The sequence below is a fragment of the Melospiza georgiana genome, chromosome 11 (genome assembly GCF_028018845.1).
Source record: "Melospiza georgiana isolate bMelGeo1 chromosome 11, bMelGeo1.pri, whole genome shotgun sequence".
NCBI lineage: Eukaryota > Metazoa > Chordata > Aves > Passeriformes > Passerellidae > Melospiza > Melospiza georgiana.
The window spans coordinates 11,290,663-11,318,274 of NC_080440.1; the positions used below are offsets into that span (position 1 = coordinate 11,290,663).

Here is a 27,612-nt window from a genome sequence, read left to right on the forward strand (position 1 = left end):
CCCGCCGCCGCTGCCCCTCGGCCCGGCCCGGCTCCGCGGCCGCTTTTCCGTTCTCTGCGTCAATGCGGCGCCGCCGCCCCGCGGCCTGGCCCGGCCATGGACACCAGCGACTTGTTCACCAGCTGCAAGAAGGGCGACGTGAGCCGCGTGCGGTGAGCCGGGCCGGGGAGCGGGTCCCTCGCACCCGCCGCTGCTTTAACCGCCCCGGTCACCGGGGCGAGCGGGGCCGGGCCTGTCGGGGCGTGTTCACCTGGAGCTCGTCCCAGGCCTTCCCAGGGCGGCTGTCACAGTTTGTTTCTAGCACAGAAATGCCGCTTGTTTGCCCCCCTAGGAGCTGGATGTGCAGCGGGGCTTTGCCGGGGTTAGGGTGGGGTGAGGTGTGCCCGGTTCCGGCAGGTGTCTGAGTGTCACACGGTCACTGCGTGCCCCTGGGTGTGGATGCTGCCGGTGGAAGTGTCCTTGCACAAGGCTCTTCTCCAGCTGCTCTTCTTTCCCGTTGGAAATGGTATTTGCGTTGGTAGGAAGCTGCATCCCTGGGACGCAATCGTCATGGAAATGTTTAGACGCTTTGTGCTGTAGGCTGCGGGAGTATGTTTGAGAAATATGGGGTACTGAAATTTCAGGTCAAGTTTCCTCGCTCATATCAGAGCAGCGCAGCTTAACTGCAGTGATTTTGGATCAGGAGACAGATGGGCTTGTCTGCAGGGTGAATGCAAAGTTCAGAATTTACAACAAGCTTTTTTCCTGCATCTCATGGTTTGAATCTAAAACTGTTCTTCATCCCTTTATCCTGTTTGATTCTTCCATCTCTTAATGTGTGATATGCCAGATAATCAAAGCAACCTCTGTTTCAAGGTGCTGCTAGTGAAGGGTAAGTGTGCAGATAGATAAGGTTTGGAGAACCTTGTTATTTGTTGTGATTGTGTTAGTTTAAATCATTGGAAGCAGTAAATTCCAGGTTTACTGCAGAAGGAGGGATCTGAGAGATGGTCTTACAGAGGTTTAAGATGACCTGTATAGAAGTAGTGGTGGAGAAATGAGAGTCTGAGAGTGCTGTCAGAGCAGGGGGACAAATTGACCACATAGGACTGAGCAGAAGGAGCTGAGTTGCTTGGTGTACTGAACATGTTCAGAGGAACCTGAAGTTTGAGACAACAAAGGTGGAGTGAGTGAAAGAGAGGATTCATGTGGTGGGTGATAAAAAACCAAAACTCAAAAAAAGGCTTGGTGAAGGCTGAGAGGGACTTTTACATGTGGCTCTTGCAGTACGGGCTCTAAGAAGAGCCAGGCTGTGCAGGAGATTGGTCTGCAAGGCAAAGTCTGGTGTCTAGAGGTGTAAGAGAGGGAGTGTTGGCAGTAGTGGATCCAGCCTAAACATGCAGGACCAGGAAATGGCAGGATTTAAGAGCAGTCTGGAGTGCCACTGATGTTGTGTTTGTCAGGAAAAGCAACGAGCAGGAGGGGAGTCCAGCCTTGGCTTCATAAAATTGGCCACGTATTTGTAAGCATCCAGGCTGGGAGCATTGCTGGGGAATGTGAAGGTGCTGCAGAAGTACTCAGGCTTTTTTTGAGATTGCTGCCCTGTTAGAGATGCGTTTGATCACCCTCTTTCCCCATGTGTACCACTTAAAATTGAAGGGAGCTCCAGGCCATGCTGTAGAACACCACTCTTTGGGTTGAAGATTTGGCTGATGCCCCTTCAGCCACAGCTGACAGTTCCCCAAGTCCAGTGCAAGATCCTGTCATACCTTTGGAAGTTACTCTATGAACTTGAAGTTACATCTTCTGAAAGAGGAGAATGTGACTGAGTGAATATAACTCAGTCATGAAGTTATAACTTTGCTCTCTCCCTTTTTTTGCAGATACCTTCTTGAGCAGCGAGATGTGGAAATCAATGTCCGTGATAAGTGGGACAGTACACCCCTGTGAGTGCTGCAGCCTGGAGCACTGGCTGGGCGGGGGGTAGGGCCTCAGAGCTCCTTTACTCTCTCTGCATCAGCAGCCATGAGCACTGTTACAAAATGTCTCAGGTTCTGCTTTTTTGGAGCTTTGGCTATGTAGTTCTGCTTCTCTTCCCTGTGGGTGCTGTGCTAAATGTCTTTGTCTCCCAAAGTGTCTGGGACTTGCTGTAGTGATGCTGACAAGTGGGGTTTTGTGGCCAAATTACCTGGATTAAACACTCTGCTCTTGGCTGGATGAGGCTTTTCCCTCACCAAAGTCTCTGGCATTCCAGCATGTCTTTTTGGGTGAAAGCTTGGCCTGGTGAAATGCCAGGTGACAATGGGATCACAGTATGTCTGGCAGTAGGTCATGAGGAAACCCCCTGGGCGTGCTGAGGGATGTGCTGTGAGCTGTTACCTCCCCACAATTCCAAAGGACATTTAGACATCTGCATTATATTTAGAGTGCAGAATAACTTCCCAAAGTAAAGGTGGACTAACATTTGGCTGCTGCAATGCATTTTACAGGATTCTCCTCTAATTTGTAGGATAATTTGAAGTCCCTGTGAAGGAGAATCATGAAAGGCTTAGACTGTGAAAGAGAAAACAAAACTCATTGAAGTAGAAGTACTACTTTCAGGGGGTGGATTTGCTGTACACCCAGTGTGGGTGCTGTTCCCTCCTTGGCACAGCATGCAGCAGTCAGCCTGACAACAGTCAGAAGGAGCAGAGTGTTTTTGAGAATTCAGTGGACTGCTGAGTGCCCATGAAATGATCTCCATTAAAATGAGGATGGATTTGGCAGCTGGTGGTGCAACAGAAGATGCTGAACCCAAACTGGGACCTTGAGATCTCCTTGCAGTGCCTGGGACTGCTGGGAACAGATCCTGCTTAGTCTGTTGCTGGGATCAGGCTTCTGTGCTATTTGGTAGCAATTCCTCACTCCTATCAGGAGTCGTCTCCCAAGCTTCTCAGGGAAGGCTCAGTGCTGTGATCTGTTTGTGGTGATGTGCCAAAACACTGAATTTTGCTTCCTACAGCATCTCTAATTTTCTTTCTATTGTTATTGTCAGGTATTACGCCTGTCTGTGTGGACATGAGGAGCTTGTACGTTATCTTCTAGCCAATGGTGAGCAAAGTGTCCTCCTGATAAGGATGCAGTATCTTCCTCTGGTCTGTTGGGATTGTATGTCCTTCTAGCTGTCCCCTGTGGAAACTTCTTCTGTTACAACCAACCATCTGATCAGTGATCTCAGGCTACAGAGGGAGCCCTGCACACACCTTTACGGTCGCTTTTGCAGGCCATCTGCTGCTTGAATTTGCTTCTTGAAATCACCTAAAATTTCTTGATTTGCTTGAAATCTTGAAAATGCACAGAAAGAAAGCTGTCTGTGATGGCTCAAGGCAGCATAACTTTCTGAAATCACAGCAGATGCTTTGTGAGGATGCAGTGGTGTGGGGAATATGCTGATCTAAAGAGTTGTACTTCATAGGAAGGATTGTCTGTGTAAAACTTGCTTGTACTCTACTGATAGCCTGGCTTTGTAAGCAAGACTTAAAAGGGATTTTGCTAATCTCAAACAAAGCAAGACCAGTTCTTCAGGCCAAGTGCCTGCCAATTGGGCTCTGAGCACCCAGATTCCCCTAGGCACTGGTAGTGTTCTGCCAGAGGAACCAGAGTGCAGAGTCACATCTCAAAAGGTTTGGTTTTCTACTTCATTCCCAGCATCTAAATCAACCACTTGTGTAATTCTAGATAGGAAAATGCAAGTGCCCTCCAAAATTCTAGCAGGTTCTAACCTAAAGAAGTTATACAAAGCCGAAATACTCGCTAGGAGGAGTTATAAACAGTCCAAGAAATGATTGCACTCTGTTCAGGGAGATTTGGCTTCCCAGAACACTGCTGGAGCCCTGCTGAGAGGCTTTTGCACAGGTCAGTTTAAACAAGTCACGACTTCCTCCGAAAGGGATTTGTCTGTGGGAGAGCAGCTTTAGATTGTACACATGTGAGGGAAGCTCAGTTTTTGTCAATACGCTTGTCAGCGGAGGGGACCACAGTGAATCATGTCAGCATACAGAAATCATACCTGTTTAGTGGCCATTTGGGGACACTGGAGAAGGATCTAACTGTGCCTGCTGGCCTGTGGCTGTTCAACAGGAGCAAAGTGTGAGGCGAACACTTTTGATGGGGAGCGCTGTTTGTACGGAGCTCTGAGCGACGCCATCCGCCGGCTGCTGAAGGAGTACAAGCAGATCACAGCCAAGTGCATGAGGAGGGACTACTATGATGTGTTCCTGCAGAGGTGAGGACATGGGCATGGGCAGAGCAGCCAGCAGCCTGCCTGAGCTCCTCTGCATGCTCCAGCTCTCTGTTCAGGCAGCTGAATGTAATGCAATACTGGCCAGGGTTGCCAGCTGCCATTGAAAGGCAGCTGAGCACTACCCTCTCTCGTTCCTGGCCATGTAGAGCTTCCTAGGGGATGTTCCTCTGTGCCCTAAGGGATGATCTCCAGGTGTGTGCATAGCCTCCAGTGAGTTGGGTACACACTTGAGTCCACAGAAAACTGGTCTTTATAATGCAGAAGTTCTAAACTGTCATCCTTGGCGGTCATCCTTGACTGTCAATCTAAAATCTGATCACTAAAACCACATCAACAATTTAGGATAGTATGTCAACTGAAATTAAAGTTTCAGGCCTGAAGGCACTATAGCTTGCAAGCTGAAATTTTCAACACTGATCAAATGTTTCTCATTTGTGAAACAGAGCACTTTAACAAGCCTCAAACTGATTCACAGTGACATTGTCCAGTTCTTTAGTTTTCATTATTAAAATTTGTTAAGATACTTCTGAAAATTGCCTGTCCCACATTGTACTAGAGCTTGAGTGGCAGACTAACTTGCTCAGAGTAGAGGAATAGTTGCAAGCTTTTCTTCTTGCTGTTTCTCTACCTTGGTAACTCTGATGTTATTACAGACTTGCTGGTTAGTTTTTTTTCCTTTTTATTTCCCACTGGACTGACTTACAAATGTTAAAACCTCGGGATTTTTTTGTCTTTGAAAGTGGAGTGTTAATAAGTCCTAGAAAAATCTGACAATCTTGCCAGTACAGTGCCCTAATTTCTGAAACTATAGGAAGCAAGGGAAGGAAGGAAACTCATTTATCTGAGTAAAATCAAATTCTGTGTTCAGGGAAGCAGAATTTTGCAGGGTGATTTATTACTGCCCTGGTGACTGTGGCTCAGATGTGCAGGGTTTAGCATACATGAAAGCCTAAATGTGCTGGTTTCTGCTTCTCATTCAAATAGAGCTTGTGTTAAAATTGAAACAAAGGGCAACAGTTGGGGGGAAAAAGTAAAAACCCAATGCTTCTGTTTGGTTTGGGGCAAGACACTTAGAAGGAAAGGTGTGCTAGTGGCATCGAAGACCCTGACAACATCTCTGTGTGTGACTCCACACCTTTCTGTGCACCAGTCCAGCTCTCTAGAAGGAGTATGATGCTTGATGACTACATGATTTAACCTTTTGAGGATGTTTGTGAGGGTATATATGGAAGGACTGATGAGCATTAGAAAATGCTGGTGGTGGTTGCTGTAAACTGTAGAAGTAGCAGGTTTTTTTTTCCTTTTGAAGAATGAAGGTATGAGCATGCAGGCATAAACAAGCCTTCACCTCTGATGTGGTAATTGCCTGTATTTCATGCCTGTCACATCCTTCCTTCTTCTGAGGGTGGGGGACATCAAGTCTTCTCCTATTTGTTACATGGTTAAAGCATGCACACTGACAGTGCCCAGAGAGCAGGAAAGTTGCATCTTACTTTTTGAAAGCGTGTCATTTTGCAGGGCTTTTTTGTTTTTTTTTTACATTTGACAATTTAAAAGCCGTATTAACTTTTGAAGATGTGCTTGGTGGCAACTAGTTCCACTTTAAAATCTTGTGTTCAGATGTTCACCTAAGACAGGAAGATTTCATTCTGCAGTCTCCCTGTTGCCCAAAACTTGTTTGAGTTATGGAAGGCAGTGGGACCCCACTCCTTGTGAAGCACCAGCCCCCGTGCTGGCCTTGCTGTTGGGCAGGAGAGACTGCAGTGCCCAATGTTCATTTAGCCCTAATTGTACCCTGCTCCCCACTAGCATTACTCCATTCTTTCCTTTTTCATCCTGCAATGAGTTTCCCTTGTGTCTGTTCCTCACAGGCTGCTGGAGCAGGGTTACCAGAGTGACATTGTTTTCATCGTCCATGGCAAATCCTTCTGTGCCCACCGCTGCATCCTCAGCGCCCGCAGCGCCTACTTTGCAGAGATGTTTGAGACCAAATGGAAGGGGAAAAACATGATAGTGTTGAAGCACCCACTGGTGAGCAAGGCTGTGCTTCCAGTTCTTTCTTTCGCTGTTCCAGCTGGGTGAGGAATGTGAGTTTGAGGGTTAACTTCCACGGTGAATAGCTCCTGGGGCTCAGAATGACCCTAGTTGTGGAGAGGGGCTTGTGGAGGCACTTTATGCAGTAAAATTGCATCTTTTTCAGATAACAAAAAGCTGCAGATTGCATACCTTCCCTTTGTTCCCTCTGTCATGGACTCAAACATATCTTAATTAATTGCAGTAGCATGTAGCTGTTACCATCTGCCAGCTGCATCATGACCCCTCTCTGGGATGAGTTGAGTGTGTCTAATTCCTGGTGGACAGGTGGTCTGTGGTGAAGACATCACCTCCATAATTGCCACTAATTGAGTCCCTTTTGTTGCCTGTCCAGCAAGAACTAAGTAGTCCATAAGTGCATTCCATCCATTAACCATTAATACTCTGGCACACATTTCTGTAACTTGACTCTGGCAGTGCAAATCCTCTTGTGACAAACATAATTCCAGTTTCTCAGAACACTGCTCTCCTCTCTCTTTGTACAAGAACGTCTTTCCTCTGGAATTAGGAAGATGTGGAAATGTTTATGATCAGTAAAAAGCTGGATTTTGCAGAACCTGTATTATAAATGTGTCTTTTGAGTTCCTCCATTAGTCAGGTCCTGTCCCCTGAGGTACCTGAGGGATTAGTATCAATTGAAACATTAAAGAGTTGTGTAAGCCAGGTGGAGTGGCAGCATTAGTTATGTGAGGAGCAAGTAAATCATCATGTGTGATTTCTTACTAAAGAGTGGTTTTTTCTTACTTGTTCAGGATCATGTTTCTAACTCATTGTTAAATCCATGGTGATTCCAAATGTAACTTTCTCTTGTTTTATTTTAGATTAACCCAGCAGCCTTTGGAGCTCTTCTGCAGTATCTATACACAGGTAAATAACCTTGCCCTCTGGTGTTTGTTTACGTGGCTGGTGGGCAGCTGTCTGTGCCTCTGCACTGAGTGGCACAGCCTTGCACTCAGCAGTGTTTGGGTGCTTGAGTTGCCAACAAATCCTCTCTGCTGGCAGAAAGGGAAAATGTGAACAATCACGAGCTCTTCCAAGATGTTGGTACCTTTTGCCAGTTGTTGTCCTGCCAGTAATTACACAGTCAATTAAAACCAAAATCAGCTTAGGTTGGTTGATTGAATGGATTTGGAGACTGTATTTTTGACTTAAGGAAGAAAAATGTGTCATCTGGTGTAACAGCCTCATAAGGTGGTGAAAAGCCAGTTTCCCATATAGGACATTTTCAGTTTGGCAGACCTGAGCAGTGTGTGCTGAATGTTTTGACTACTTTCTAGTATTTTTTTGAACAGAAGTTGATCCTAAACCTTCTATGAAAATACCCAGTGTTGTATTGTAGGCATGCTAAGTGCTGAACTATCTCAGGCCAGGAGGTGGTGCCAGAAATTAACATTGTCTTCAAGGCTCTTCTTTTCCAATACAGCGTGTTCAGAAATGTCCCTTGCCACATTTTCAGTGATTGTGAAAGATCCTGGGAAGAAAACTTGTGAGCCTAAAGTCTATTCTTACCCAGAGCCAGATATTCAAAGGTGGCAGTCATGCCTGCTGCTGTTGTGTTGCTGTTTTTTGATTTTCTGAGGGAGTTAGACATGTTTTGTATAGCCTGTTTGGTCTTTGGACTCTTGAATGAAGCTATTAGGGTAAACCCTGGAGAGTGGAAATGTGAGTTAAATGCCAAACTGTTATTGATTTGAGTGGTGGGTGGTGGTGGAGTACCAAGTCTTAACTTCTGGGACTGAGTTGTAAGTGGATGCTGAAAAGTGGGGCAGTGTATCTAACTACTAAATTTCTGTGCTGTGAAGTCTTTCATCCTTATTTTTGCCATTTTTACACCTAAATCCTGTGGATTAAGTGAGCTGACTGCATTTCTTCTTGCCAGGTCGTCTGGATATCGATGTAGAATATGTCAGTGATTGCAAGAGGTTGGCCAAGCAGTGTCGGCTGCAGGACCTCATTGATGATTTGGAGACCAAATGTAAAAAAGTCTATGAATTTGGTAAGCATTTGACTTGCTGTTGTCTCTGCTGTGCCTGTGTGCCCTTCCACGGAGAAACAGCAAAGTGTAATGGTGGATGTTTCATGGTGTCCTTAGGGCTTCAGGAAAATGATGCTGTTGTGGGATTTTCACATTTGCATGACAGTTTTCAGTCATGGCCCTTCTGTAGGGTAGCTCTAGTAGTTTTTGACACATGCATGTTTAATTTATATTGAATGCTTTCTTTATAGTAGGAAAAAAGCATTCAATATAATTTGAATATAGAGAAAGGAATATGAAAGCAGGATTTTGCCGTGGTTGCCAGACATTCAATTGAGCATAGTGGAACATATATTGGGAAGTGCCTTCCAAGATGGAATTTATTTAAATCCCCAGAAAGATAAAATATATACAGTTAGAGGTAATTTTCTGCATTTATCTGACCCCTTACCAAAGTAAAATATTTGATAATTGGCCCAAAAAGGGTGCAGAGGGAGATAGAACTCTTTTTTAAAAGCAAAGTATTTCTGAAAGCATGTGTATATTAGTAACACATGGATGTGCCAAGCCTTAAGTGAAGCAATCCTCTATTTAAGGACTTTTTGTTATCCAAAGCTTATTTCATGAAGACCAGCAGTTGGAGTTGATCATTCATCTCCTTAGCTGGAGCTAATGCACACGTGAAGAGCAGTCAGAGCAGCACAAGTGCTGTTAGTCACGAAGCAGAAAAAATTACTGGATAACAAAACCTTCAGGCTGAAAGCTGCTGATTCGCATTCCGAAGTTAACTCAGTGCTCTGAGTTAACTTCTTTACTTTAATCAAGTTAATTTTTTTCTGAGAGGAGACTCCGTTCTAAAGTTTAGAGGCAATAGCATCTTCTTCCCTCATCTAAAAGGCAGGGGTGTAGCTGTTCCACCTTTTCCTTTTGAACATGAGTTTTATTCATTCAGCCTCCTGAAGCTGCAGGACATAATTGATAGAATACTTCTGGCTCAAGAAATTCCTCATCTGCAAATCACATGGAAGATATTACCATGTGCAGGTCTCCCTTTACACATATGCAGTAGTTTGGAGGTGGTGGGGTACAAGATTACCATGCTGCAGCTGTTCCCATGTAGACCAGGGTGCTAGTCCTTAAGGAAGCTGGGTCACAGGTCTGACTTCTGCATTGTAAACACAAATGTAAACATGGACCCAAAGAGATTAGAAATGCATTTCTTGGTATCTACAAAAACTTTAAGGTATCAGTTTGTATTAAGTAAGTGGCAGAAAAGGGGAGTGGTGAATGAATATAAAATAAAAGCTACTCAGAAATCAGGTAACAAAATTATTTTGTGTCATCTTTTGATCTCAAAGTAATTCAGTAAGATGCCATAGGTCTGTTTTTTTCTTTTTATCTTTTTCTCCCAGGGTCTAGCTGAGACATTCCATTAAATTAATTTATTTAAAATCTCATATTATATTGTGGAAGGAAAAGAAGGTGCTTAAATCTATGAACTGCAAAAAAGCTGATTTCTTGGTGGGCTTTCAGATGGAAAGTAATGAAGTAAAGTTTCAGGTTAGTTGGAAGTTTTAAATAAAAGCACCACTTGGAAATACAATGACACTGGACAAATAATTTAACTTCTTTGTTCTTTGGGGAGGGACTAGTTTTTCAATTTTGAGGCCTGACAGAAGACTATCAGTGGCTGGTTTAAAGCACTGATGGAAGTTCTAGTCTTGATTTTTATTTATGACAGGTTGGATTCAAACAAATAGAACAACTGTTAAAAGTTTGTTTCTTAAATCTCATGTGGAAGCCAGGAAAACTTGATTCTGGAAAAATCTTAGATCACATCATGTCTGGCACTTGACAAAGCGTGTCTGTTTCATTGAGTGTTTTAGAAACCTGTTCCAAGTGTGTGCTGGGGAACAGACATCTGATTCAGGTTTGCAGAGCAGGGTCATGTATTGCATCTGTATTATGAAGTTGAAACAAGAAAACAAGATGAACTCAAGCCTCTGCAGCTCCACTGCATAATTGCAGTGTCTGCAATCTCATTATCTAGAGTTAATCAGTATTTCAAAAGCACTTACTATCTTGGCATGCACAGGCAGTAGTACAGGAAGAGGATGACCCAGTGCCTTCTGTTGCACCTGAGATAGATTTGGGTGTGAATGCTTGCCTATTTCCCCTGTGTGTATATTGTGGCTATAAAAGGAAAAATTATTGCAGTGTTTTGAAGAGCTCGGTTTGTCCAGATTAAGCCATAATCCTTCCTGTAAAAATGCATCTATTAAAAAATAAATATTCTGCAGTTACTTCAGCAAGTTTTGGCTCAAAAAGGATGAGAGCAAGGTTTGAGATGCTTACCGTTGTAGAAAAGACATTGGATATTCAGAATCTGTGGTTATAGCTAATTATGCCATAGGGAAGAAGATGCATCTGAGTGTGAACATTTTGAAGGTTTTGGGAGTTTAGTGTGATTTATTTGTGGCTCTTATGTTTTGTGGTACATTGGCTCAATTTAACCAGAAGACTGCAAAAAAATATTGAGCAGGAAACCAAGGCAGCTGATTCATTTTTAGGTGATGCTCAGTGCTGTACAGCTGTGCTAGACTGGGAAGAAATCATCTGAATCTCAACAGTTTCGTTATTCCCTTCAGCTCTTTGCATTGTTTATGTTGCTTTTTTCAGACACTGTTCCATTCTTGTATTCCTCTCTCATGGTCCCTGCTCCTTGCTGGCAGCCAGCAACTTACTCCTATTTCACAACTTTGATTTTTGTTGTCTCTGTTAGGGAAGATTTCTGAGTGATACCAAAAAGCTGTGCCCTTGGATTTGAGATGCAGTGTCTGAATAGATTCGCTTCTCAGAAAAAATCACTGTTCTTTTGTGTCACTGGGGAAGTTCACAGATGCTCTGTGGATCCCAAGAGAAGGGCTCTTTGCCTTGACTTAAAACTTGCTGAGTCCATTAGCACTTACAGAGCCTGACCTGGTGACTGTTACAATAAGTACTACAGAAATACAAATGTTTCTCTCTACCATGAAGAATTTCTAATTGCAAAGTAAGGAATTTCCTTCTCTCATACTGTTGTGTAAGTGATCAGGGCTTTTTGAGAAAATGCACTCAGTCTGGTTTGTGTTGGTGCCAGGCCTCCTCTTAGCTTATTTACCCTGGAAGTCGTCTATCTGAGGGTAGCATTTTGTGCTAATAGGGCAGTCTGTCTCCTTGCTGGTGAGCTTTGTGTGTAACCATCATGGTACCTGACTATTTTGTACTGGTAGATTATCCTTCCCTTTCCAGCAATCTTTCTGGGATATGCAGCCTATGGAGAGGCACAGTGGTGGCATATTTGAAGGATGCAGCAGTGATGTGGAGGAGGGGGTGGAGATCTTGTTTTGTGGCACATCGTGGTCTCGTTTCGCCCACGACCCAATGGAGTCATCTGATGGAGCTCATGTAATGCTGTGCGAAATGTCAGGAGAAATGAGGTCTCAAGGTGGCGTGATTCACCTGTGAGGGGTTTTAATGTGGTGAATCATACCTGTCAGAAATTCTTCTGAATGCTTTGGAGTTAACTCTGTGTCACTCTGGCTCCCAACAGTATCTTAAGGCTTCCTCACCACAACTTTGCATTTTCCAGTGGTGTGCTATCTTTTTTCACATGCTTCCTTGTATGCCAGGGACTCTTGAATGCTCCAGTCCTCACCCCAAACCTTGCTGACCTGGGAACAAACCTCAGGTGGTGGAGCAAAGTAGCCAGAACAAGAGAGACTGTGCCAAGCGTGGCATCATATCATAGCGGGTCTGCTTTGGGCTGCCACTTGTTTGAAGTTAGGGTTGGCTTCTATGAGCTCCACAACAGTTTTGGTCATAGCAAGACCTCTAAAGTATGATCATGTATTTTGCTTTCCCTTTAATGAGCTGTTCTATTGTGATGGCTGATAAGACAAGATGGGAAGACACACTAGGTCTGAAAAAAGCAATGAAGTTGCTGTTTCGGAATGGTTTGTTTGAGCTCTTTGGTGGTAGTGGTGCTTAGGTCAGGCGCATGCAGGAGTCTGGGTACTTTGGGGTCTTTGTGCCTTGGGGATCATGGATGTAGAGTAGAGGACAGACTCATACCTACTGAATTTACTGGCTAAACAAGAATAAACCCCTTTGTTCCTTGCAGTGAAGTCAGGATGGCGCAGCTGAACTGGGAGCCAGTGAAAGCACGTGTCAGAGCAGAAAGGCATGGAAGCAGATTAGTTTTAAAAACTCCCTGGCATGGACTTTACCCTAGGTGACACTGTCAGCTCTAGGAGTAGTTGGGGAAGGCAGTGTGTGAGTGGCCTCTACAGGGATCAGGGCAGCCTGATCATCCATGGTCCTTAACTGTAATTGATGACATGGATTCCAAGGAGCAAGTTGGGCTGAGGGGTGCTGAATGTGTGTGTGCATAGAAGAGTTGTGTGTGTTTTGCAGTAAAAGCTGAACAGCAATAATACTGGTTTTCCTGGCACATCTTTTATCTAAATGAGAGAGAAATTTTGTAGAGGAATTCAGGAATCTCTGCTCTTTTGTTTTTTTGCTTCTTGCAGTCTCTTCCAAGCCAGGGACCTGTGTGAAAGTGCTGACCATTGAGCCCACAGGTAACTGCCGGCTGCAGGAAGATCTGGCTCTCCTGGCAGACTGCGCCCTGCCAGCTGAACTGCGGGTAGGGAGCACTTCTACTCCTCCTGGGCTCTCTGGGGCTGGGGTGTCTGCTCTCTTGTGTCCAGTCACATCTTTGCTGTACAGACTTTAGTGCTGGCTTGTTTCCTGGCGCTCCAAGTGCTGAAAGGCTTTTATCCTTGGAAGTGCTGTAAAATTGTGTAATGAGGCTGTCGGTGCTGGTCTTTCCCCTTGGATGTTTCCCCCAGCAGTGATCTTGGTAAATAAAAGCCTTTCCCTGTGGTTGGTGGGGATTTCCCTATTGAATACAATGGGACAAGGCCCCCAGCTCTTCTCTTTGCCATCCTTCTTGAGAATTAGGAATGTTGTAGCAGCAGGCATTGGTACCCAAAGAGAGACGTAGGTGAAGGATGGCTTACTGGGCTTGCTTGCTAGGAACTGACACACTGCAATGGAGAAATGCTTCCAAATCCTGAAAATATTTCCAGCAGAAATGTGAGACCCTCTGAAGAGAATTTAATTGACTGGCAGTAGATATGCTTTTCCCAACTATGCCCCCAGGTTGATGATGACTGTGTTAAAATACGTATTTTTATTTTAACACAGTCATCATCAACCTGGGGGCATAGTTGGGAAAAATCCATATTATTAATTAGGATCACATATGTGGATCTTCCTCCCGTTTTCAGAACAGGATAACTGTTAGTTATCTTCACTCTTTCTGCATCTGGTGCTTTCTGTAATATTAGCAGATTGATTTTGGTCTTACGTATGTCCTTTTTGTGTCCTCTTTTTTTATACCAACCACTGTATTTAATAATGTGGACTCATTTTAAGTGGCTGCTGTGCCCAGAGGTTGTATGACTGAGTAATACAGCAAAGGTTTATTGCCTTTTCTCTTTCTGTCCCCTGCCAAATACACCTGCCTGGTGCAGAGTGTGTGTGTCTGTGTGTGTACATAGATAAGTTTTCTTACATTCATAAGCCAACATGTTTTGTGCTGGCTGTTTTCAGATATATTTCACTATAGAGGGAGTTTTTATTCTCCATCAAGTTTACAACTACCAGTTCAGAAATCTTTCCTGTGTAACCTGCCTCCTCCAAATAACTGTACATTTTTTTGTAACTTTTAATATGTTTTCAGGCTTTAAAGGGAGGTGGTACTATGAGTAAGCTTCAGATTACCTCCCCAGGAACTAAAAAAAAGGATCATGGACCCCAAAATAGTGACATTTACATATATTTTAAGTCGCTTCACAAATAAAAAGAATACTTACTGTTTGATTGCTTCATTCCAGACCTTGATGGCATACTCCTATTAAGCTGTTCTTCTAGAGGTAGAAACACTTTCCTTCTTAATTCTTTCATGTAGAATAGGAGCTGTAAGGAAAGGGGGAAATTGGAATGGTGTAATCATCTGACAGTGCTGTGAGTTGTGAGCTGTGGTATTCTTGCTGTGTTCATCGATTGGAATGAAGGCAGCATTAGAGTTATTACAGCTGTACAAGTGAAGAGGCTGTGGGCATGCTTACCTGCTCACTAGGGAATTTGTGTGCCATGCACATGTGTGGGTGCTTTGTTTAAGCCTGAAAAAAATTCTAAAAGATTCCCATTTTTCTCTCTCTAGGTACTTTTTGTTTGTTCCTTTTTGTTTGCCATTTATCTCTTATTCTAATGTTTTCAAATTGTTAAATTCTATGAATTGGGCATCTTTGTTGTGGGACAGAGGCATTGCACATCCTCATTCTTGCAGGGTTTGCTGCCATTCATGGAATGGGATACAAACTATGTAACCTAAAATGTCAGGAACAAGTGAGTAGTCGCACACAGACATCTGTGTTTTGAGGAGAAGCAAACATTATTTTTTTTCCAGCCTATGCAGAACAAAATAGATATTTGTATTCTGGATAAAAGCTTGCATTTCCAGAATTTGGCAAGAAACATTTTGAGCTGCTGCATGTCATGTAATGCCATATTACATGAAATGGGAATGTATTCAGCTTTCTGTTTCAGTATAAACAAATAATTTGCATGTAATGTCTTTGATACTTGGATGATGTATGAAACTTTGTGCATTTCAATTTCATGGTTAGTGGTATCTTGCACAACTAAAAAAAATAATGAATGTTTGATATCCAGTTACAGCTCATTATTACTTTCTAGACTGAGAACTATCTATTCTTTGAAATCTCAAACACATTTATAATTCTGGTACCTTGTTTCTCTTTCCTGTTTGTGCTTGAAAGCCTTTTTTTCCCCCAATGTCTCCTCTTACAAGTGTAGTTGTTGTCTCTGCTTTGTTTTAAAGTAGTAATGGCCAGGATTTCTCTGTCCACAACAGCTGCTTCCTCAGTTTGTTGCAATAAAATTTAGCAGTGACAGATTTAAGTGAAATGCCATGAAAAGCCAGGCAACTGTAAAAAACCATGTGGCTTCCCACTGTCTGCCTGGTTCTTCATGTCTGCCAGGTGACCTCTGAGTTACAGACTCCAGGGTTTCCTTGGAACTGTTTTCCAGTTACCTTTTAACCGAGATCTTATGTTCCAAACCAAGATGAAATCAGACTTAAAGGATCAGAGTTTGCCATGAAATAAATACTGTTCTTTCCATCCATATTGACACGTGGTGTGGCTGCAAAAAAGAGACCATTTGCCATTTTGGGGTAAAACTAGATCTTGTCATGCATAGGAAGAACAGTTTGAAACAAGTAGATGAGTTGATCTTGTCTGTCTGCACCTGTGTACTGTGCTTGTCCAAGGCAGTGACTCGTGTGCTTTGCTTTGCCCGTTTGGCAGAGGCAGATGAACTGAAATATTTACAACATGTTTCCAATTTAGGGGTTTTTTTGTATCCAATCCACTTGCATCTGGTTGTGAGCTGCTAATCTCTTAGATCACCAACCCCTGTATTTTGTGTTGTAATTTATTTACAATTTTCTTGCTGAGGTAATCTGGCCAAGGTACAAATTGCTGCCACTGATTTGTTTTCTATGTTTTTGCCTCCAGCAACATTTCTATTTAAGCTCTAATAGGAAATTTGCAGCAGCAAAGACTTGGTCTTCCATGTGTGATGGTGGAGAGTATTCAGAGTATTTCTATATGGTGATTGAGTTATTGTGAATGTGTTTGGACCTTGCAGGCTGGACTGTGTTGTGATCCTTGGGTAGAATACTTGACTTTGGCAGCTGTGCTTTGCCTGGACAGAGGCCCATGAAGGAGGTTGTGGTTGTATGAATAGGGGTGGTGGGAGGAATAAGCCAATTTTCTGCAGGAAGATCCTGGAAAGGAGAGTAGATTCCTCAAGCATGAGAAGGGAGGAGAGTAGAAGTAGTAGAGACTTAAAAGGGGAAATTCTGCAAAACCACTTGATGCTGAACAGGAGAAACAAAGACGTGAACCTGCTTTTGTAGTAGGAATTGAAAACAACCTTGTAAACCTGAGCAGCAGAGTGGGGACCAGGCAAGGCTACAAGCAGGAAATTGAGCCCAGAGAAATTTATAATTCAGGAGATAAACTCTGAGACAAATAAAACTCCCATATCCATTCCAGAGGGATGGACTTATTTTAGAGATTTACCTTTGGGCAATGAAAGAAGAGCAAAGAAAGGATACACATAGGAGATGTGGCATTTATCTCAATTAAAATTCCTATGCCACAGAGTGTCATCTTGTCAAAGTTTGTTTCTAGGTTTGCTTTACCTGTGATGTGCCTGCAAATCTGTAGCCTTCAGATATCTGTCAGATTTTGTAGCAGAGGACATGGAAGCTGTGGCATAGGGTGGGGAGAGCAGCAAGGCAGACAGAGCAGGCAGTTCCATCATGATACTGGAGGTTGTAACACACTGCCACAGAGCCAGGCTGCAGATCCCCAGGCCATGGAAAAGAACCAAAGCCTTGAAATATGAGACATGGATAACAGTAAAATAGCAGCCTGGGGAATCTACAGATGGGACAACTTCATCTCATTTTGATGAGGTGCTGCCCTTTGTATTGCAGCTGTTGCCCTTTGTATTGCAGCTATATGAAAAAGAGGTGATAGATCTGGTGGGCAACATTCCTTGAATTGCTGCATCTCTTCTGGAACAGGAGTTGCCCAGTGGAGCAGGACTGCAGGAGAGAGGTGCTATGGAGAGCCAGCATTACTGCAACAGCCTTGTGCATGATTTACAACACTGGGCTTCTCTTGTGATCAGGAACCAGAAGCTGCCAAGTGTTGCTGTGGACAAAGAGCGCGGTGGATGGGTCCAGATTGCCATGGTCAGTGGTGGTGTCAGCTTTTGCCAGCTTGGTGCCTTGCCACATCCAAAAATGTGTTTTGTGAGAAATCTCACTGAGCCTGGCTGAGAGCTCCCACCTAGTGTGTTCCAGTCTGTGTCTTTGTTCAGCTCAGCAGGGTGGAGGCATCTGGCTCCTCAGTGGAGCTGGAAGCCCTGTTGGAGGCAGGTGGCTTGGAAATGGACAGTCTGCTGTTGTGAGTCCAGTCTTTATTGTCAGGCCAGGGCTTTCCTGGGTGCAAACTTGGGATGAAAGACAGCAGGAATAAGCTGCTTATCCTAGGTACCTCAGGCACATGTTTATGGAAGGCAAGAACCAGGGGAAACTTTTGTTTTCAGAGATTGTCTTGGCTACATGACTGTGAATATAAACATTTTTTTTTTTGCAATTGAATTACACTGTATATAGAATAAGGTGAAAGGGAAAATATTTGGAAGTGTCACTTTAAAATAACATAAGGCAAACAGGCTTTTTTTTTGGTGTGTGCTGTCATTGTTGGCATGTGGGATTGGGTGGAGGTGTGTTGTTAAAATAATTCACTTGAGTATTAATACTGCAACAACATTATCTTTGGCTGCAAATCAAATAAAAAAAATCTAAAATGTGCTCTAGCAATGTTGGATTATTCAAATGAGGCAATAATTGTAGCCAAACCATTTCAAACTGGTGTATACATGGATGTAATCTATATGTTATTACATGTACCCAGTAAAAGGCTGGCCCTAAGCTCCAGTATGCTTATGATACCTGCTGCATGAAGTAAACTTCACCTCCACCTGGTTATCTGCCTTGTTAGATGGCAGAGAAACACTTTCCAAAGGTGTATGGAGAGTCAGGAAATTGCCATGGATAAAGGAGGCAGCTGTAACTTGTACCAGGAGTATCTCTGAGAAGCAGTGGAGTTCTTCATTTCCTGACATTGGAATCTGTGTTCAGAGCATCTCTGGTGCTCTGCACTGTGCTGAGGGAATGGACATTTTCTGGGAAAACATAGGAGTCTGAACTTGGGACCCTGAGTGTGTCTAAAGCAGGAATATTAAAGGAAGGGTTTTCTGGTGTCTGTTCCCAGGTTGGTTTTGGGGAGTTGCCCTTTGACAGCACTGACAACTTCAACAGCTGTCCTGACGTGTGTTTCCGTGTGGAAGATTACAACTTCTTGTGCCATAAGGTATGTGCTTTGTGCTGTATTTCCTTCTCCTCCCTTTTTGCCATGAAGCTAGTCTGCTTGTGTCCCCCACTCCTTCTGTGCTGGATACACTCTGCAGAAGCAGCTTTGATTCAGCTGGAAAACTGCATTAAAACATTTAACAAAGCAGCAGAGCCTGCCTTTCTTGCAGAGGTGTGGAGATAAATTTATAAATTCAGCTATGGCATTCACAGCTGCAGAATCTGCTGCTGCTGACTTATGAGTTCAGTGTCTGGAGAGAGGAATGTCTGATCTGCAGATGAACAGCAGTAAGAATGAATTTTGAGATCCAACCTCAACTCAAGGTCCTGCTCTTGTGCCATGCTAATTTAGAATCTCTTCAGTTCACCATTTGTATTTGTGGTTCTGAGGGTAGCTATGGATAAAATAAGATCTGAAAAAATATTGGAGATACAGCTTCAGAATGTAGGGAAAGTCAGAGTCTGAACTTCTGAAATACCTTTGAGCTGCTCTGACAGCTGGTTGGTAGTGCCCTTTGGTTTGGTGCAGTGAGCAAGGTGTCAGTGTTTTGGTTTTTCATTCCTCTCCAGGCATTTTTCTGTGGTCGCAGTGATTATTTCAAAGCTCTTCTTGAAGATCATTTCAGTGAGAGTGAGGAGCTACAGACACAGCCCAGCATCCCTGTGGTGACTCTGCACAACATCTCAGAAGACATCTTCATCCGGGTCCTCTACTACATCTACAGTGATGATACAGAGGTGAGCCATTGGTCCTTCCTTCAGTGCTGGTGAGCTCTGAGGTGTTTTCAGCAGTGTTTTTCTAAATCTGGAGCAGGGTGTATGTGTATATTCCTAAATTTTACTGACTACTCTGCTACTTCACTTTTGTCTCAGGAATCCACATTCTGGGGTATGCTGTTAGCCAGGCAGGGTTGTAGTTCATGTGCATGATGTTCAGGAAGCAAGTCATAGTCTTTTGTCCCACAATAAAAATCTGGAAATTAGGTTGCATGCTGTTTATTGCCATGATAAATACAGGATCTTTGCAGCTTTCCCTCTTGGGCTCTGTGGAAAGATGAGGGAAGCATCTGCCAGTAGATGGCAGATTGAACACATTTGGAGATCTGGATAGGTTGAGAGATTCTGCTTATTTACTCTTGGCAAATAACCATACTCATAGCTGACTTCTCCATTTGTAGCAAGTCATTATTTCTACTGTTATTTATTATTGGAGTGAGCAAAGGTTCCACTGTGAGACCAGTTCCTTGCTGTGCTCAGTATTGCAGGCAGTAAGAAAACAGCCCTAACCCACTTTTCAGCCTAATGGAAGATGCAGCAAATGCCAGTGTTTAATTAGCTTCCTGCTTTGGTTTTGTGGCAAATGCTTTCAGCAGGCCTCTCTACAAGATCCCAGAACACATTCTGGCATCAGGGCAGTGACTGGAGATGCTGCTGCACCTGCCAGTGTCACTTCCCCCAAGCAGTGTTTGTGCTCTGGGTTAGGTGCCACATGCAGAGAGTGCACACACCTGTGACCTTGTTTCTGCTGATCTGTTCACCTGTGGGTAGCAGTGAGGAGAGATGTTTGGCAGGCAGCAAGAGCAGGATTGATACTAGTATGCCAGAGAGCTGATTCTTCAAGGGCAGGCAGAGAGGGAAAGAAGCTGCTTGAAGATCTCCTGACCTTGTTCCCTTGCACTGCAGCCTGACCTTGTTCCTTTGCATGTCTCCAGTCTGCCTGCCCTTCTCGTGATGACTCACAGGAAGGATGTTTCCCAAGCAGCTATTCCTTTCCAAGGGGTGCCTCAGCTGCTCTGTCTGGGCTTGGGTCAGGAGGACAGACCAACAGCAATGTGTAGGAGTTAAAAGGATTTTACTCACATTTTCATGTGCAGAACGGTGCATGGCTTGGGTTTCAAACCAAGCAGCCAAGATGTGAGCTTCTGCAGAGAGTTCACCTGTCATGAGAAACTACCAGAAAAAATGGTTAGGAAGACAGGAATATAGCTCAAGTTCCACATTTACATGTGGAGTGTTCTCCCTGGCCTGTGTTTCTCCAGCCAAGTATCAGCACTCTCAATTCCATGTTTTTCTTTGCAAAGGATTTATGGTGTCTCTCTGCCATGCAGTAGTGACAGCGTTTGCAGTTGTGGGGAAGGGGACCTATAGGGTTCCAGGCACAAAGACAAGTTGCTGATGAGAATACTTGTGTAGGCTCCAGGGCAGTTCTTGGAGGAACATTTGCCAGGTTTGTCCTTGATGAAGCAGTTGGGAGCTGTAGCCATCAATACTACTGGTTGAAACACTTCCAACTCCTGAGGTTTCCACAGCTTATGAGGGGACAAAGCAGCACTTGATTAATAATCCCAAGGGCTTTGTTACCCCATGTGCATACACAGCCCTCGTGGCATGGCTCTCCTGCATCTTGCATTCTTCTGCCCAGCTGCTGCAGGGTGTTACACAGCTGGGTCACTTGCTGGGAGCTGTCTCTCCAAACACAGGTGCACACAGCTGTGGGGGAAGAAAAAATCAGTTGTTTGCAGTTGTCAGAGTGAAAACCACACATGTAGATGTGCACAGCAGTGTGCTTGCTGCTCACTGGGTATCAGGAGAGTGGACCAGGCTGCACCAGTTATCATTCCTCCATCCAGACCAGAGTGGCTTTGTCTCTAAATGCAAGGGCCCTTGCCTCCTCCACAGCCAGGGCATGCAGTGTCCTGCAGATCCACTGTTACAATGGATGTGGGTAAGTGAGCTCTTTGCAGTTCACATCAGCAGGAACAGAGAGAACTCTTGTTCCAGGTTAGTGACAAAAATAGGATTTGCCCGGCCAAGGGGAAGAGACTGAGTGAAGCTGGAGATGGTGTCTCCAACTTTTTCTACAGGGTTTTTTAAATCCTCAGATCACTTCCAAGTATCCAAGAGGGAAATGGGAAGGTGGTTCTCTTGCTCAAGAGGCTTAAAATGTTAAAGGCTGCTCACAACAGTTTAAGTTTTTTCATCCATTAATTTAGTCCATTCTGAACGCATGTTAGAACTCCACTAGTATTTGAAGTGCAGAATATGTTCTTATCCATGTGGGCCTCACCTACAGTTTGTGTTCAGTTTTCTGTCCTTGAGTGTACCCCCCATGCCAGGGATGTGCTGGTTCTTAAGAAAATTTTGCATATTTTTCACAAAATGTGAGTCCAGCAGTATAAAATGAGAGGGAAAATGTGGGAACAAGGTTCTTTGTCCTGCCAGCCTCTTCTGTTTGTCTCTTGGAAGTATGTCTGGTAAAAGTGACCCACCACTGTCACACTGAACATTTTTTAGCAGCCAGGTGCACTTGGATGTTTCAGCATTGCCTTGGGGTCACCTGCAGCATGAGAAACTCTCTGCTTGCACTTTAAATTCCTCTGTGGTAACTGAGTGGGAGATGCAGGCTGAAGGAGCTCCAGTAATGGCCAAACAGCTCCTTAGTTTGGCAGTGAGAGGCAGCATGCTGGGGACTGGCAGTAACTCCCCTGTCACTGCAGCTGTCCCCAGAGAACGCCTACGACGTGCTGTGTGTGGCTGACATGTACCTGCTGCCCGGGCTCAAGCGCCTCTGCGGCAGGACCCTGGCACAGATCCTCGACGAGGACAACATCATCAGCATCTGGAGGATTGCAAAGCTCTTCCAGCTGACCAGACTGGAGGACCAGTGCACTGAGTACATGGCCAAGATCATTGAGAAGGTACTGAAACACTCCCCGTGGCAGATACACCTGTGTCTGTGTATCTGAGCTGTAGAGACAACAGGTTGAATGGTTGTACTTTGGTCTGTAGTTAATGGTTGTCCTCTCTGGGTTAATGTGCTTCCAGGAAATGAGCAGCAGTTAAACAAGGCACATGGTGAGTTAGGGCAGAGGAGGAGGAGTGTGGCAGTACCTGATGTCACCACAATAAGCCAGATTTTGGTCCCTGGCTAGCACATCTCTGTGGAATATGGGTTGAAAAAGTTGCCCAAAAAGCTTTGCAGGTACCAGGAGCAGGTGATTTTCACTGAACTTTCAGCCACTGTGCCCAAGTAGCCATGGTGTTGCCTGAATACACCAGCTGCAGCCTGGAGAAGCCAAAGGGGTGAGTAGGAGAGCTCTATGCAGGAAATAGAGTTTCTCCTTTGTTTTTCAGTGTTTGCTGGGGAAATTCTTCCTGGCATAATGCTCTAAATAGGAAAAATCAATGTAAACTCTAATCTCCTCCAGGATGACAAATCAAATAGTAGGGGTTTGCTCAGTGGATAATTTGCTGATGATCAGCAAGTAGGAATGAATTTAACACTGAAGTTTTCTTTATGGGGCTCAATTTAAGTGTTATCCTGAGTGCTTATAGTTTAAACTCAGGACTCGTGGAGAAAGTTACCATATGGAGGATAAACGAGAACCTATGAAGGGTTTTTATGCTGAGACATCTTTATAAATGGCTTGTGCAGTTCACATGGGAATGTAACATTTTCACCTGCAGCTCAAAAGGTGTGAAATTATTTTTGGTGTGAGAAAACAACGAAGGAAATGGTTCTGGGGCTGTTACTTTGTTCAGTGTATAGCTTGGGAATGACATCAGCATGTACCCAGATTCTGGGTTCTGAAAAGGGATTTAAACAATGTTGAATATCCCAAGTAGTGATCAGGAGAGGGCTTTGCTTGTGTGTTCCTCATTCTCTAGCTCAAGTGGGAGTCCTTGAACTTAGCACTGGCAGGGTTTCTTCTTAAGGGTGTTGGCACAGACAGAGCCACCCCAGCTGATGTTCAGACATCAGTGGTTGCCAGCATCCTGTGGAGATGCACTGATGGCAGCAGGGAGAGATTTTGGCAGTGTGGTAGCAGATCAGAGCTCAGCAACCTGCTGTGCCCAGGCACAGTTCAGCAGCACAGACAGATGGAAGCTGCCTCTCACCCCTCAGCTCTCCACACATTCCTGGGGAACCTGGTGCAGAATCATTCATGGGTGACCCAATTCTGTCAGGTTGAGTGCAGAGCAGAGCAGCTGCCTTGCTGGTGGTGATGGGCCTGAGTCAAGGGGGTACTGTAACGTGTGGCTCCCAGTCCTGAATTGGGCAGAAGCACCCACTGGCTTCTGTGCTAGAAGACATTGCCCAGGTGTCTGACAGCATCTCCTGGTTCCTGCTGGGGAGCCTTTTTGGGGGGAATATTGTGTATGTGCATGTGCCTCAATATCAGAACCAGGGACGCTCAGTTAGAGGGTATTACAGGACAGTGTTGCAGGTGCAGATTGCCTTCAGCTGAGACTGTTTCTTGTTGGAGCATTACTGTCTCCTTTGGATGGATGGCAGGTTGCATCTTCAAGTGGAGGATTTGGGTCTCCGTGTATCCCAGCTTTCCTTTCTTTTCTGTGGGATCCTTTAACAGTGTGAGACCTTTATCCCAACCCTTTGCATCTCTTTACCTGTCCTCTTGTATTCCTAATGGTTCTCTTGTCCTTCTGGTGCAGCTGGTGGAGCTGGAGGAGTTTGCAGCTGCTGTGAAGGAGAACGCAGAGGCCGTGGAGGAGCGGCAAGAGACTGACTCCATCCCCCTGGTCGATGACATCCGCTTCCACATCACCAGCAACGTGCAGACTTACAGTGCCATTGAGGAAGCCAACCAGAAACTTGAAGCTCTAGAGAACCTCCTGGCCAGCATAGGGCTCGAGTGCTGATGTGTGCAAACCCTGCCTGTCATATGCAGCCTGCACAGCCCTCACTGCGTTGGCTCGGAGTGCAAGAACATCTGAGTCTGAATGTCCCACTCCCATTCTTTGTCCTCCTTCCCATCCACCTTCAGGCATGGTTTCTTTTTAATTTATTTGTGTCTGGACATTTGCATTTCTGGTTTGTGTTTGGTTTTACTTTGGTTTTTTTTGTTTCTCCTTTCAGAAGTAACTCCCAAAGCTCAGCCTAAGTCAGTAGCTGCTCCTTTGTACAATACACTGTGGAGAGGAGACTGTGAGCTGTTGGGAATGGTGAAGGAGCTGTTCTGGGGACTTCCTACTGCCTGGGGTTAGAACCCATCCCATTCTGTGGTTCAATACAACACACTTCTGAAACTGGCTTATGCCAGCAGCAGAGGAAGAAAACTGGATTAAAGTCTTAATAAGTATATGGGAAAGGAGGTCAGCACTGTCACTGTCAGTATTATAGGACTGGCAGAACTGGGCAGTGCTTCCCTAATGGGACAGAGAGGTACTTGGCTATGTGGAAGGCACTGTCTTCACCTGCTATTTTAGTACTTAGATGGAAAAAAACAACAAAAAAAAGTGATTTCCAGGTCTTCCCTAGCTTTTCATTGCTTTGAAGTGCTCAGAATTTAAAAGCTTTGCTTTCTGAACAAGCATCTTTGGGAATACAGTAGAGACCAGAATCCTTCCATTCTTAGAAAGCAGTAGCTTTCAATGCACAAAAGAAGGAAGAGCAGAGCTCTTAAAGAGGGAATGGAAACACCTTCTTCTTGGAAACAGCACTTTTCCCTTTATTTTTGTCCACTGTGGTAGGGCTAGGCTGACTTGCTCGTGGGTCTGGGAAGAGGGGTCACTGGAAATCTCTTTCAAAAGGAAAGGGCCCTTTTGGGGCTCTCATAGGGCTGCTGTCCCACTCTGTGACCTTCTGGCTTTGCTCAGCCTTGAGCCTCGTAGCTTCATTGTTCTCCAGGAAATTCACTGTCTGTACCTATGAATGTTTTTGAATCTGTATTTTGCAGTAGGTCATGTTATCTCATGTTGTCTGCCTGGATTCTTAATGAGGGCAATGGTGTTCCCTGTCCTTGGCACTAATCAGCAGGTGATAACCCTGCATAGCCTTGCCTTGCCAGATAGGCTGCCCTTGGAGCTGTGCATCTCTGGAATGGTGTTGGGAGAGTCTCCAGGGTGCAGGCTGGGTGTACCTTCCCATGCTGTGCTTTGGGGGGAGGGAGAAGCAGCATTGAGTGAAGCACAGGCACTGGGCTGCTGTGACCACCTCATACAATCATTTTGGTCAATTCCTGAGCCAGGAGCTTGAATAACCTGTGCCAGAGGTGCTTTTATTATGTGATGTGGGAGCTGGGCAAGGATCCCCTGCAGCTTTGGGGTGTTGTTTTCTGTAATGGTAGGGGTGCCTCTCATGGCTAAGGGGTTAGGAGACTTGCTTCAGGTGTGGATGTATTGGGAGGATGGGTTTTTCTTTGCTAATCTCACCAGGTGAGAGACTGATACCCCACAGCAGTGAGAGTGGGGCTGCAGCCTCACTGGCTGCTCCTCTCCTGCACTGAAGCTGTTGGCAGGTGCATGGGCAGGCTCTGGGCACCACCTGCACTAGGCAGGCTGCACTCAGTTGTGAGGAGGGGACTCTGGACAAAGTCTGGAAAGCCAGGCTTTGGCAAAATCATGTGTCACAATTGAGTTGCACTTAAGCTGTGGATAGAGCTGGGGTGGGGGGAGCAGGGATGAGGTTCATTGATATGATTGAACCCCAGATGCTTGTGCACTTTGTCATCTGGGTTTAAGTGGTGTCTCTTGCAGATCAGGTCTCTGGGGTAGGGGATGGTGGTGGCAGAGCTATCAAGCAGTGTGGGCTTCAATTCTGTTTTAAAACCCTTGAGAAGAAGTGCAAGGAGTTGTTGTGGTTTGCTTTTGGCAGTCATATGAGGGTGAGGATGGACGATGTGTCCCTCCACAGGAGTGGTTGCTGTATGGAAGCAGGAAGTAGCAGGAGTGTGCTTCTGTTTGGGACAGTGACATGGAGAGGAGCTGTGCATTTCCTGTGTGATTTGTGGAATGTACCTCCATGTCCACCTCTAAGCTCAGTGTGTCTTTGACAGGACCACCAAAGAGCCCAGCACAACTGATGAAGATATCCCCATGGACTTGGGGAGGGTGAAGGGCTATCAAGGAAGCTTTAATATGAAGTCCCATATATTTTGGAGAAAGAAGGGTGAAAGGAGAACTGCTTGTTTTCTTGCTGAGTGGAGTGTCAGGCTCATGAAAATCTGCTACAGAAACCAGCAGCTTAACTCAGTTGGTTCAGTTCCCCTATGTTTCTCCTCTGTATATGGCTGAAGATAACACTGAACATAAGCAGGATGTTTAGTTTATCATATCTCTTCTCCTCCTCCAGCAGAAATTCTGCTTCTGACATCTTAGCAGTTGGCTTTGCACAGCAGTGGTTGTGACAGCCCGTGGGGCTTACACAGAGCCACCAGAGAACAGGACGTGGCCTTTGCCTTCTGCTCGTTCTGAGCGAGATGCAGGAGCAGGATTATCAAGGAATGTGCTAATGCTTTTCTCTGCAGATGCCTCAGCTGCTAAAGCAAATGGACACTGGCAGTGGGCAAAGCAGGAGGAAGGCAGAGGGGGAGCAGCAGTGCTGGGAAGCATTTTCCATATGGCTGCTCTTGAATAATTCCATTCCTGCCTCCCTAAGTGTGGAGCGAGTGAGGCTGCAGTTGTACGTGTGGGAGAAAAGGTCAGCCTGGCCTTTTGATCTGCCTCCCCAGCAGTGCAAGTCCACGTGGGCTTCCAGGCAAATGCCTCATCTGTCTGTGTGCACTTAGCGGTCACATCTGTGAGGCCTGTCAGATTGTCCAATTACTCGGGATCCTTTAACTCCCCCCCCATCCCTTTTGGCAAAATAGGGCTATCCAAAAGCATGCATAAGCAGATGGTCAGCATGCAGGCAAGCTCTCTAATTAAGATGAGCCAGGACAAATCTTAGATTTGAATTCACTTTATTCTTGCTGCAAATAATTTTATCACAAAATAAAAACCTTCTGATTTTTCTTCTGTTGCCAGTGTCCTTTCTGTGTTTTGTTGCCTCTGTCCTTTTTATTTACTACTACCCACTTGCTGAATCAAGAAGATTGTAAAATTTACTAGAGCGAGGTTATATTTAAGAAGAAATGTGTAAGCACGTGTGCAGCAATAAAATAGTCTATTTCACTATATCTGCTCTGGCTGTGGTGTCTTTGTTACTGACTGACAACATCAGCATGGGTTTTGTTTTGAAAGGGCTCTGTGGGCTCCTTCATTTTCCCTTACCCAGGCCAAGGACTGGCTCTGCACTCTGTGGCTCCCAAGCAGTGTGTACAGTCCTGGTAGAACAGGTGAGTAAAGCACTAACTCATTTTTACTGTCTCCTTTCTCCAAGGATTTTTCCCCTTCTTTAGCAGCACCATGGCACAGGCTTGGTCACTGCCATGGTTGTTGTCAGGGAGGTGATGTTTG

General features: G+C 44.9%; 1 protein-coding gene across 1 annotated transcript; it reads left to right on the top strand.

Moving 5' to 3' along the window:
- ABTB1 (ankyrin repeat and BTB domain containing 1) lies at positions 1–27,166 on the top strand. Its single transcript, XM_058032070.1, has 12 exons — positions 1–152; positions 1,863–1,925; positions 3,014–3,069; positions 4,099–4,243; positions 6,133–6,292; positions 7,177–7,222; positions 8,235–8,351; positions 12,902–13,017; positions 18,317–18,415; positions 18,985–19,152; positions 21,912–22,112; positions 23,869–27,166. Exons 1-12 carry the CDS (start codon positions 97–99, stop codon positions 24,073–24,075), a joined length of 1,434 nt encoding a protein of 477 aa, XP_057888053.1. The 5' UTR covers positions 1–96; the 3' UTR covers positions 24,076–27,166.
- The last annotated feature ends 446 nt before the right edge of the window (positions 27,167–27,612 follow it).